This window comes from Hyperolius riggenbachi, chromosome 4, assembly GCF_040937935.1.
Source record: "Hyperolius riggenbachi isolate aHypRig1 chromosome 4, aHypRig1.pri, whole genome shotgun sequence".
In the NCBI taxonomy this organism is placed as follows: domain Eukaryota; kingdom Metazoa; phylum Chordata; class Amphibia; order Anura; family Hyperoliidae; genus Hyperolius; species Hyperolius riggenbachi.
Window position 1 is genome coordinate 300,197,432 of NC_090649.1, and position 13,617 is coordinate 300,211,048.

At 41.1% G+C, this 13,617-nt stretch overlaps 1 protein-coding gene across 16 annotated transcripts in view; it reads right to left on the minus strand.

Moving 5' to 3' along the window:
- EPB41L2 (erythrocyte membrane protein band 4.1 like 2) overlaps nt 1–13,617 on the minus strand; it is a 278,051-nt gene that overhangs the window by 80,479 nt on the left and 183,955 nt on the right. For all 16 annotated transcript variants that reach the window (XM_068231559.1, XM_068231555.1, XM_068231551.1 and 13 more), the window contains 4 exons: nt 7,631–7,706; nt 4,344–4,562; nt 2,739–2,826; nt 231–383 (listed from right to left, as the gene is read on the minus strand). In XM_068231559.1, coding sequence (XP_068087660.1) covers nt 231–383; nt 2,739–2,826; nt 4,344–4,562; nt 7,631–7,706 — 536 coding nt within the window. The remainder of the gene's footprint in view (nt 1–230; nt 384–2,738; nt 2,827–4,343; nt 4,563–7,630; nt 7,707–13,617) is intronic.

Genomic DNA, 13,617 nt, shown 5'->3' on the forward strand with positions numbered 1-13,617 from the left:
GACTCATCAAATCCCAGCAAGGTGAGATTTGATGGTTCCGTTTTCAAGCTGCATATACCTATATGAATTCTGAACCATTTGCATCTTATAGATCATCCATAGATGCTCGGGCCGCGGATAATAGTCCGCTTCATGCCCACCTAGAAATGAAATAAACACAATGCTGAAAAAGTACTAAAGTTTTTTGGACTATATTGATGTTCGCATCGGGTTGCATACACAATGCTTACCTCGCCAGGTCTCACTTTAATGAAAAAATTGCTGCGTTTGTAGGATATTTTAAGAATCTTGGGCCATGCGAATCGATTAATTCTGAGTCTATCCTTATAAATGAGAAGTCCATTTGAACAAACACCAAGCATGATATCCACAGCTTCAGAGTCCTAACAAACAAGATAAATACTTAACAGAGATACTACAGGAGAAAAACAAATGATACATATCAATGTAAGAACTTTGAAAGACACAAGACCAACATACATTAAAAACTAATAGGTTGACTATCCTTTGTCATATAGTACAGCTATTCAACAATTCCACTAAGGTCTTTCATACAAAAGGATCTAACGTTACTAAGGAACATAGGTTGTCTGGGGGAGGAAAACTGTATGAATTACATGGCTCAATACAGACAAGCACACAGTTAAATAGTGGCTTTGCTGTAGCCACATGAGCATAGCCTGTCTGACAATGCAGTCTGGTTCATGGATAGTGTCCTCTTCCTCCCCCACTAATATGAACGGCGAGAAAAATAGAAACACGTAACCCAAGCAACAGGCTCTGGATGCAGAAGTGCAGTTGTGTGCGCATAATCCCTCAATATCAGCAGCAAATGCAAAGCGTTGTTACAAGCTGCTATACTAAATGTGGTTATTCATGATAAAAAACAAAATGTTCATTAAAAAGAAAAAACACAAAAACAATTTCTACAATTTTATCTGAAAGACTATTGTATTGAGAAAAAGGACAATAAAAATATGGCTGTTTGAGAAAATGACAAAAGCCAGATCTGTCAGTAATCTCATAATAAATACAAATTGCCAGTTCTGCAATTAGGAAGAATTCATCATCTGTTTCTAGAATTTAACCACTAAGTACTGTCCCATACACTGACTGTAGTCTGCTAATGAATACAGTCTAAAGGAGATATTAGCACTGTTCTTAATTATATTTACACTAGCTTCTTCCTGACAGGAAAGGGTCTGATGGACATGGAAACTGCAGCTCTTTACAAAAAGAACTACGGTACCACATGCAAAACAAGTTGAGATTTATTTTGCTGCCAGCAATGCTACCATAAATGCAGCAACATAAAACCTTACAGCAGGCAACTGCAGGAAAAACAAAAAATTAAATACCATAAATAAAATGATCAGTCCTAAAGTCTCTGGTTTAGGTTACGTTTACACAGTCAGTTGCACATCTCGAAAAATAGGGTCACAATGCAACGATGATGGAAAGTCGCATCACACAATTTCAATGAGATGTGACACATACAGTGCAGTATACAATCAGACTCATGCTTGCATCACACCCAGAAACATGCACTTTGCCCAGTAGTGCACTGCAAACAGCGCATTATCTTGCGCGTGATGCAACGGATAGTGCGATAGGAGCCTTAAGGCTCATACACACATCAGACCATAGTCTTTGGAAAATGAAAGATCACAGACCAATCTTACCACCCTTCATGTAGTATGAGAGCCATACTCTACACAGTCTTTTCTATGGAGCTGAACTCCACATCAGAAAAAAATCTTTGCAAGATGCTGCACACAGATCCTGTACAGACACAAAAGATCAGTATCTGCAAAAGATCTGTTCCTGCCAAAAATCCATTCCTGCAAATCACAATGATAGTCTATGAGATCTGCAGATCATCATACACACGATTTAACTGACATTCATCTGCAGATCAAGCAATCATCCGCAGATCTGAAAATCCATCCTGGTGGATCTGATCTGCAGATGAATGTCAGTTAAATCATGTGTGTATGATGATCTGCAGATCTCATAGACTATCATTGCGATTTGCAGGAATGGATTTTTGGCAGGAACAGATCTTTTGCAGATACTGATCTTTTGTGTCTGTACAGCATCTGTGTGTGCAGCATCTTGCAAAGATTTTTTTCTGATGGGGAGTTCAGCTCCATAGAAAAGACTGTGTAGAGTATGGCTCTCATACTACATGGAATGGAGTAAATTTGGTCTGTGATCTTTCATTTTCAAAAGACTATGGTCTGATGTGTGTATGAGGCCTTAGGGTCCTTTTACACAGCACCCATAGCATACCATCGCAATGGTGCAGAAAAGTTGCATCGCGCATTAGACGGGCAGTGCAACCACACAGTGAAACACGTGCAGTGCAACCACACAGTGACGCATGCGTGACCATATAGTCAAGCATGTGCGGTGCCACAATACAGGGAAGCCTGTGCGGCGCAACCATACAGTCAAGCATGTGTGGTGCAACCATGCAGTCAAGCATGCAGTACAATATGCTTCACTGCCACTGTAAACCTACATGTTGCTTGGTAAATGCAATAGCATGCTGTGCATAACTGCGCGGTAATCTGCCGCACCGTAGGAATATCATTGCATCGCGCTGCAATGATATAGTCCATTGGGATGGAATGCATCGGACAGTGTGAAAAGCGTGAAAGTCCTCAATAACATAACAAGAACAACGATTTTTAAATTATACAGTCTTGATGTCATGCACATAAATGGCCAATTACCTTTGCATGGTGAAGGTCCACACCATACATTGACAACTTCTTCGCATTTTCTAAGAAATTAATATCTGCTTGTGCTGGAGTAAGCCCTCTTAAAGAACAAAAAGAGAACTATATTTAAGCATTGGTACAAAGGTTTATGTAATGCGAAATGACACATCAAAAGGCATGCAAGCCGCATATTCTGTCCCAGTAATAGAGCCTCCCACTACCTACACAATGCAAAAAGATAATTCAATGTAGAGAATGAAAATACAGAGTTTTAAAAGGTGTCATGATGGCATTTATTACTTTTTAAAGAAGGATAAGAAAATGGTCCTCCCCTTGACAATACCAGCTTAGCGCAGACATATTATGCTATACCAACAGCAACAAGAATGTTAATGTGTAAGCTACCTGTCATGGTTATCTATCTGCAAAAGTCGGTACATCAGACCTCATAATGGCAAAGGCTACAGTAGGTCTGTAGCACTTTAAAATCAGTATTATGAATTTGACATTTGTATCGGCTTATCTAAGCCATACATTTTTAACTCTGGCCCAGGGGCCAAATCTGGCCAGTAGATGCATAAAATTTGGCCACCCACTTTGCATCATGTTTGGCCCACTGTAGACCACCAGCAAAGCTATATTGGGGGTGAAGCCCTACATCACCAGGACACCAGGAAAGCCATATGAGGAAGGGAAGAGGAAAAGCACTAGACATTAGGGAGCTTTATGGGGTGGGCGGTCACTAGACCCAGGTAAATGTTTGGGGAAGGTAGAGGGGTCACTAAACACCAGCAAACTTTTTAGTGGGGGGGGGGAAGAGTCATTAAGCAGGGAACTGTTTACGGTAGGAGGGGGACCACAGACACAAGTAAATTGCATGGAGGGGGGGGGGGGGGAGGGGTTACTGCTGCTGGCATAGTGGTCGGCTGCTAGCACAGTGGCAGCTTCCAAAAGGTGGCTGCTGCTGGCACAGGAGCTGCTGACTAAATCTACTCAGAGAGGTGCTTCTCTTTGCAGGGCAGGCCTGGCAAAAGAAGCCATACCCTTTCTATATGAAGGTTGTGGACTTCACCTTCACTCACCATCCAGTCTGTGGGTGGCCTCCTTCTCCGCCATTCTCCATAGGGCCACAGTAGCTATAGTAGTTACTGCAGGACTACAAAAAATGGCTGCCAGAGTGCGTACTGGCAGACATTTTTCAGTGTATACTCAGTATACACTGATAAATATGTCAGCTAACGTGCACTATGGAGGCCATTGGGAATCCCTGCTCTAGTGCCCTTATATCTTATTCAATTCACTTTCTCTCAAGTTCTCACCTAGGTGATATTTGAAGCCGCCAGCAACCAAGAAAATACTCTGACAGTACTTTATAATCTACATTTTTGGTACTGTTTCAATTGCTTAAAATGTATTTTAAACAGAAGATGTAAAATTATCAAAAACATAGGAGAAAAAGTGAATTGAATAAGGGCCTGCGTCTCTTTTGAGAACGCTTTGTACTGAGGCATCAGTTCCATTTTAACCATACCTAGTCAGTTCGTAGTACAAACTTTAATTGACACATTAGTTGACAAGTAAGCTTTAGATTTTATACCGCCATAGACATCAACAGACCTGTGTGTTTTATGCAATTCCACAACTTTGTCTTCTAGTTCTTTTGTCTGATTGGGTGCAAACTGAAAGTCACTGATATAGTCGGAACCATGCTCATTTGGATCATAATCTCCCAGCTCTGACTGAAGTGTGAGGGACCCAAGAAGTGCATGTGTCACAAAAGAACATGGCAGACGCCCAGAAGCAATGTCTTCACGGAGCTGCAGGCACAGGTGATATCTGTGGAAAAATGTAGCAAGTTTATCGGAAAAATTGATTGTGGCTTTAGAACAATAAAAGATGTCATTCAGCTTAGACAAAACATTAAACCTACTTTTTAGCTTACAGCCTCCCTGGAGGTATGGACGAGCCTGACTCATCCAGGGAACAAAATAGCTGATGGTGGTATGGACGAGTCAGGCTCGTCCAGCAGTTCTAAGCCTGGGTTTCATGTGTGCAAATTTTCAGATACTCTGGAAGCAAATGACTGTGAATTTCAACGTGAACACCGCATGCAAAAAACAAAACAAAAAAAACTGCACAATTTTTGCCAAAAAGCTAAAGAAAACTGCGCCTCACAGGAACGGAAAATTAAATTCATTATTTTTACATGATTTTGTGTTTGAAACTTATCAAAATGCATACTAGACTCTTGCTTGACACATTTTAGCAAGTTACAGGTAAATATTTCATGAAAATTAATTGAACCACTTTTGGCACAGAAATCCAGCAGACATCACACAAAGTTCCTTCTTGTTGAATACTATATGTGTTTTAGGACAAATAAATACAGCTGATCCTATATTTTTTCCTCTTGTTGAAAAAAGATCATACTTTTTTTTTTTCAAATGCATGAAAAATGCACATCCAAAGAATGCAAATGCAGAAACGCACATGCCTTAAACGTATTCTTTTCTGTACAGAAAAGTGTGCTCCCAGCCTAAAAGTCAGCCTAAAAGCACTTAAAGGGACACTTAAAGGATACCCGAATTGAAATGTGACATAATGAGATAGACATGTGTATGTGCAGTGCCTAGCACACAAATAACTAGGCTGTGTTCCTTTTTTTTATTTCAATGCCTGAAAGAGTTAAATATCAGGTATGTAAGTGGCTGACTCAGTCCTGACTCAGACAGGAAGTGACTACAGTGTGACCCTCACTGATTAGAAATTCCTCTTTTTTTACCGCTTTCTTGCTCTCAGAAGCCATTTTCTGCTAGGAAAGTGTTTTATAGTTGGAATTTCTTATCAGTGAGGGTCACACTGTAGTCACTTCCTGTCTGAGTCAGGACTGAGTCAGCCACTTACATACCTGATATTTAACACATTCAGGCAGAGAAATAAAAAAGGAACACAGCATAGTTATCTGTGTGCTAGGCACTGTGCATACACATGTCTATCTCATTATGTCACATTTCAGTTCGGGTATCCTTTAAGCCAGAAAAAAAAAATGAGTTTTACTCACCTGGGACTTCTACCGGCTCCCTGCAGCAGTCCTGTGCCCTCGCAGCCACTCACTAATCCTCTGGTCCCCCCACTGCCGCCTAGTTTAGTTTTTTCCGACAGGACTGGCCACGCGTAGCTTTCTCCACATTCCCGACTGTAATTAGCGGTATTGCGGGCCGCAACGCGTACAAAAAATATGCGTTGCCGCATATCTATGCGTAGGTAGTGCGGCGACGCGCATCTTTGTACTGCAATAGCGCTAATTACAGTCAGGAATGCGGAGAAAGCTACGCGTGGCCAGTCCTGTCGGCAAAAACGAAACTAGCTGGCAATTGGGGACCAGAGGATTAGTGAGTGACTGCGAGGGCACAGGGCTGCTGCAGGGGGCTGGTAGAAGCCCCAGGTGAGTAAAACTTTTTTTTTTCTGGCTTAAGTGTCCCTTTAAACAGAGCTAATACGAATACTGCTCAAAACTGAAAATTAACGTTTTAAAATTCAACACTGATTTTCCACTCTTACAATTTTTAAGAACGCATATTAGCACTAGTCATTTAGGCTTGTTTCAAAAACGGGCACTAAAATGACCTCCAATGCACATGATTGCCCACAATAGCAAAACATCAAAATAAACTTCTGCACACATGCAAATCTTCATGCGAATCCACTTACAAAAATCATGAAGCAATCAATTCTGTCCCTACAGCTAAGTTAAAAGCTGGGATCTTCGTTACAAGAATAAAGTCTCTTGCATAGTCACATACACCGCGCAGAGGTAGCCCAGGGTCGTATGTGCACCAACTCTGGCCCTGTAACATGCATAGTACAAACATGCACGCATTCAGCGCATCAACAGGGTGCTTGCCACACCCCTTCCAGCACCTCCCCATTAAATCCACAAGTGTTTAAATGTCCGAGCTCAAGGTGAGGAGCCTGGATTTTGTGTTTTTTGATTGCCCACGATGACTCGGCCCCTGACACAGATACAGATTCCTGGGCTTGTATTAGGTAGGATACTGTGAAAGTTGGAAGTTTTTCATCCACATGAACTGCTCCTGATATAACTGCATTTCACTATATTCAACTATGTGCACCTGCTTATCCTCCAATTATGGCTTATATAAAAGTAAACAGTTTTACCATGACCTGGCCAAGCAGTAGGGCTGATCTATTTTCCAAGCAAAAACAACTAAAATACTGACATCTTCCAGTTAAAACCATAAGCACCATTGTATGTCCCACAGGACGGCACCATCCTATGCCACACAGGACGGCACCATCCTATGCCACACAGGACGGCACCATCCTATGCCACACAGGACGGCACCATCCTATGCCACACAGGACGGCACCATCCTATGCCACACAGGACGGCACCATCCTATGCCACACAGGACGGCACCATCCTATGCCACACAGGACGGCACCATCCTATGCCACACAGGACGGCACCATCCTATGCCACACAGGACGGCACCATCCTATGCCACACAGGACGGCACCATCCTATGCCACACAGGACGGCACCATCCTATGCCACACAGGACGGCACCATCCTATGCCACACAGGACGGCACCATCCTATGCCACACAGGATGGCACCATCCTATGCCACACAGGATGGCACCATCCTATGCCACACAGGATGGCACCATCCTATGCCACACAGGATGGCACCATCCTATGCCACACAGGACAGCTCCATTCTAGGTCACAGAGGACTGCACCATTCTATGCCACACAGGATAGCATCATCCTATGTCACACAGGATAGCTATTGGTTACTCAGTTGCAATACTGTTACAAATTTCAAGAACACAATTTATGTATATCCCAAAAACAATTAAACAAAAAAAAAAAGTCACCTTGTGATGTCTTCAGTTAACTGAGAAGGATCTGGAGGGTAGAACTTTACGTTAAACACAAATTGCCAAGGGGAGCCTATCAGAGAAGAAAAAAAAGAAAAAAAAAACTTTAGTAACTTTAATCAAAACTACAATGCAAAGATGATAGAGGCATAAAAGCATGTAAACTGAACTAAAGTTTTCAAAAATCAGATGAAGCATTTTTATAAACAATATATTCTTCACTATATGTACATTAGAGGTTTAGAAAATGGGGACAATGAAGATTATACACATTGCCAATTTAGGAATATTTAAATAAGGGTGTTGTATCGGCAATTAATGCAATCTGTGTAGCAATCTCCACTCACCTAAAGGATTATTAGGAACACCATATTAATACGGGTTTTGACCCCCTTTCGCCTTCAGAACTGCCTTAGTTCTACGTGGCATTGATTCAACAAGGTGCTGAAAGCATTCTTTAGAAATGTTGGCCCATATTGATAGGATAGCATCTTGCAGTTGATGAGGATTTGTGGGATGCACATCCAGGGCACGAAGCCCTCGTTCCATCACATCCCAAAGATGCTCTATTGGGTTGAGATCTGGAGACTCTTGGGGCCATTTTAGTACAGAGAACTCATTGTCATGTTCAAGAAACCAGTTTGAAATTATTTGAGCTTTGTGACATGGTGCACTATCCTGCTGGAAGTAGCCATCAGAGGATGGGTTCATGGTGGTCATGAAGGGATGGACATGGTCAGAAACAATGCTACAATGCCAAATTGGCACTAAGGGGCCTAAAGTGTGCCAAGAAAACATCCCCACACGAGTACACCATCACCACCAGCCTGCACAGTGGTAACAAGGCATGATGGATCAAAGTTCTCATTTTGTTTACACCAAATACTGACTATCGAGACTTATCAAACCAGGCAACATTTTTCCAGTCTTCAACTGTCCAATTTTGGTGAGCTTGTGCAAATTGTAGTGGAGAGGAGTGGTACCCGGTGGGGTCTTCTGCTGTTGTAGCCCATCAGCCTCAAGGTTGTGCGCATTGTGGATTCACAAATGCTTTGCGCCATACCTCGGGGATTGTGTTTTGTACTCTCATAGTCGTTAAGGTCATTTGCCGCTTGTGAAGTTTTAAGTCATGCAATGAATAAAATGTCAAGAATTTGTCCAGACAGCTCAATAAATATCATTAGCAGCCGTCTAAAATGGCAGGAATGCAAGAGTTGAAACAGTAAACAATCAATATGATTCATACGAGACATATTATGGAAAAGAATAGCTTGCCCCTTTTAAGGACAATCCCGCACTGTTAGAGCTTACTCAATGTTCCAGTCAATGCCAAATAGTGAAGTACAATGAACAAAAAGCAATATTCATAAATAAAAACATAGTAAAAGTTGATCTGATTTTACTACAAAATGCCTTACAAAAACTGTTGTAACATGATCCTTTAATAAAAGTTCAAAAATATTTGTATTGCTCAGTGCTTTTTAACGTAAACCTGCATAATGTGTGTATGGCCTAGTGTATACCAAAATCGCAATTACAATCGCTAGTGCTTAGCAAATACAATTTTTTAAAGCTATTTTTGAATCAATGAGCATTTTTGCACATTCATTCAAGCTGAATTGCTCCAAAAAATGCTAAATGCAGCGTGTTTGCGATTGAAATTTAAAAAAATCACAACGCTGCTGTGGGAACACCCTCAGTGTTACAGTATCCAATTGCTTTTTAAAGCGTTCAGAAGTGTTCTTGGTGTGCACCAGCCCTATGACTGCTCGGTGCATCTTCTCACATGAGAAAAAATTATTCTGGTAGATTAATTGGTTTACCCAAATGATCCCTACAGTGACAAACTGATTACAGAGGAAATATCAGATTTTGAGCCCCTCTGAGGTAAAGAGACATGATCTATTCGGTGTACTCTAATTATGTCAGTGCTATGTAAATGAATAAAAAAAAAATGGTCTTAAGAAATTTGAGAGCAGCTACTGTCAATCTTCTAGAAATGCCAATTCTCTGTCTACTGTCTGCAAAGTAGATAGTTTGGCTATAAAACTTATCAAGTCACTAATCTAAAAAAACTGTGTAGATAAGGATATTTAGTAAACATGATCTGCAAAAAAGTATTAACGCTAGAGGATTACAGTGCCAGGAATTAATTTTAATTTTTTTGAGGAGATCAACAATGGCTGCCTCTATATTTCACTTAAAAAGGAACGGAATACTAAACATTTTTTAAAAAAGTGTTTCATTTACCTGGGATTTCTGCCAGCCCCTTGCAACCTTTTTGTACTGCGGCGGTGGGGGAGAATGGGGGGGTGGCGGGCGAACAGAGGATCGTGGAGGACTGGTGCAGGACAGGAAGGCTGCAAGGGGTAGGCAGAAGCCCCTGGTAAGTGAAACAATGTTTTTTTTGTTTTTAGTATTCAGTTCCACTTTAAAGCGGGAGGATTAGCCATACTATGCCAGGGGGGGGGGGGGGGGGGCACTTATATAAGTAGATAAATACTTGATCTACTTACATAACACACTCAGTTAATTTCATATAGTAAATGAAAAGCATTCTGTTCTTGGTGGGAACCATGTCTTTTGCCCACAGTTTGAGGCTAAATACTGATGTAATAATTTCTTCCCTCAACTTTTTTCTTTTTTCCTCCAATCACTGAGTCACCTCAGCCTTGCTTGTAAACACAACTGAGCAGAGGATAATGTTTCAGCTAGGCAGGGAAATAAAGGGAAGAGAAAGAATATATGGTAGAGAAAAAGAACCCCCAGCATGCAACTGAATGGCGATGGCTAGTAAAGGGCCAGTGCTCTTAAAGCGGAACTCCAGTGAAAATAATGTAATAAAAAAAGTGCTTCATTTTTACAATAATTCTGTATAAATGATTTAGTCAGTGTTTTCCCATTGTAAAACCTTTTAAATCCCTGATTTACATTCTGACATTACATGGTGACATTTTTACTGTTGGTAGGTGATGTAGCTGCAACATTTTTTTGGCAGTTGTAGACAGCTGTAAACAGCCATTTCCCACAATGCAGCAAGGTTCACAGACCGGAAACTGCCAAGAGTACTACTCAGAATTTATTTGTGGGAGGGGTTTCACCACAATATCAGCCATACAGCGCCCTCTGATGGTCTGTTTGTGAAAAGGAATAGATTTCTCATGTAAAAGGGGGTATCAGCTACTGATTGGGATAAAGTTCAATTCTTGGTCGGAGTTTCTCTTTAACTGGTTAATGTTTACAGTACAGTATATCTACTCCCCTAAAAACTTCATCTAAAGTCCAGGGGAGTAGATATTCGTTATCCCACTGTGCTTGCTTTCGCTCGCTTGGGCACGTACTCGTTCTCGCTGCTACAAGTTAGCCTGGAGATCAATGAATGAGAACAGAGTTCCCATTCATTGTTCTAGTTCCCCGTGTCAATAATCGTGGCATCAATTAGATGTCTGCGGCCATTTGTAAACACTGCAAGTTAAACTTGCACGCAGTAGTTCCTGTTTGCGTACGAAAAGCATGCGCAGGAAAATAATTCAGGACATCTTGTGGCCAAATTGTTAAATTACATCTTTGTTTTAATAAAGAGACCAACACATAATTTAAATCTAACCCCTTACCTCACACATTCTCTCATAAATACCCAAATAAAAAACTTTTGCATACAAAAAAAACTCACTACTTATCACAATGAACTGATCTATATCTTGTTTTTTCTGCCACCAATTAGGCTTTCTTTGGGTGGTACATTTTGCTAAGGGCCACTTTACTGTTAATGCATTTTAACAGGAAGAATAAGAAAAAAACGGAAAACATTCATTATTTCTCAGTTTTCAGCCATTTTAGTTCTAAAATAATACAGGATCTTCTCAAAAAATTAGCATATTGTGATAAAGTTCATTATTTTCTGTAATGTACTGATAAACATTAGACTTTCATATATTTTAGATTCATTACACACAACTGAAGTAGTTCAAGCCTTTTATTGTTTTTCTTATTGATGATTTTGGCATACAGCTCATGAAAAACCAAATTTCCTATCTCAAAAAATTAGCATATTTCATCCGACCAATAAAAGAAAAGTGTTTTTAAAACAAAAAAAGTCAACCTTCAAATAATTATGTTCAGTTATGCACTCAATACTTGGTCGGGAATCCTTTTGCAGAAATGACTGCTTCAATGCGGCGTGGCATGGAGGCAATTAGCCTGTGGCACTGCTCAGGTGTTATGGAGGCCCAGGATGCTTCGATAGCGGCCTTAAGCTCATCCAGAGTGTTGGGTCTTGCGTCTCTCAACTTTCTCTTCACAATATCCCACAGATTCTCTATGGGGTTCAGGTCAGGAGAGTTGGCAGACCAATTGAGCACAGTAGTACCATGGTCAGTAAACCATTTACCAGTGGTTTTGGCTGAAAATCTGCTGAAAAGCTTTATGGAGATGAAGATTTCATTTTTCAGCACAACCTAGCACCTGCTCACAGTGCCAAAACCACTGGTAAATGGTTTACTGACCATGGTATTACTGTGCTCAATTGGCCTGCCAACTCTCCTGACCTGAACCCTATAGAGAATCTGTGGGATATTGCGAAGAGAAAGTTGAGAGACGCAAGACCCAACACTCTGGATGAGCTTAAGGCCGCCATCGAAGCATCCTGGGCCTCCATAACACCTGAGCAGTGCCACAGGCTAATTGCCTCCATGCCACGCCGCATTGAAGCAGTCATTTCTGCAAAAGGATTCCCGACCAAGTATTGAGTGCATAACTGAACATAATTATTTTGTTTTAAAAACACTTTTCTTTTATTGGTCGGATGAAATATGCTAATTTTTTGAGATAGGAAATTTGGTTTTTTATGAGCTGTATGCCAAAATCATCAATAAGAAAAACAATAAAAGGCTTGAACTACTTCAGTTGTGTGTAATGAATCTAAAATATATGAAAGTCTAATGTTTATCAGTACATTATAGAAAATAATGAACTTTATCACAATATGCTAATTTTTTGAGAAGATCCTGTACATGCCTCCATAATTAAAACTCACGTATTGTATTTGCCCATATGTCCTGGTTATTACACCGTTAAAATTATGTCCCTATCACAATGTATGGCGACAATATTTTATTTGGAAATAAAGGTGCATTTTTTCCGTTTTGCATCCAACACTATTTACAAGTTTAAAATAAAAAAAAATATATAGAAATATTTTATCTTTACAGTGATATTTAAAAAGTTTAGACCCTTAGGTAAATATTTAAATTTTTTTATTATCGTAATTTTTTTTTTTTAATATTAACCACTTCAGGATTCTGCGTACGCTTAACTACGCCCCTGAATCCTGAAGTGGTTTCCATGGAAACGTTCCATGTCAGTTCACGGAGGGTGTCTCCGTGAACACCCTGCGAGCCGCCGATCGCAGCTCGCAGGGTAAATGTAAACACGCGGGGAAGATCTTCCCCGGTGTTTACATATATACGGCGCTGCGCAGCAGCAGCGCCGTAGAGGAGATCGGCGATCCCCGGCCTCTGATTGGCCGAGGATCGCCGGCATCTGATAGGCTAAAGCCTATCCTATCCGGCGCAGGACGGCTTTCCGTCCTGCGCCGCACACAGGGGACGGGAGAGGGAGGGAAGGAGGCAGAGGGAGGACTAGTGCTGCGGAGGGGGGCTGAGGAGCCCCCCCCGCTAGGCACAGCAGCGCGGCGGCAATCAGACCCCCCCAGCAGGACATCCCCCTAGTGGGGAAAAAAGGCGTGAGGTCTGATCGCCCTGCCTGATTTCTGATCTGTGCTGCGGGCTGAAGAGCCCCCGCAGCACAGATCAGCCAAACCACCCGGTATCCGGAAGTGGTTAAACATTTTATTTGGGTATTTTTGGGAGGGTGGGATGTAAACAGTAGTTTTATAATGTAAATGTGTGTTGAGTTTTATTTTTTTTTTACTTTTAGTTGTAGTTTTACTTTTTGGCCACAAGATGGCGGCCATGAGTTTGTTC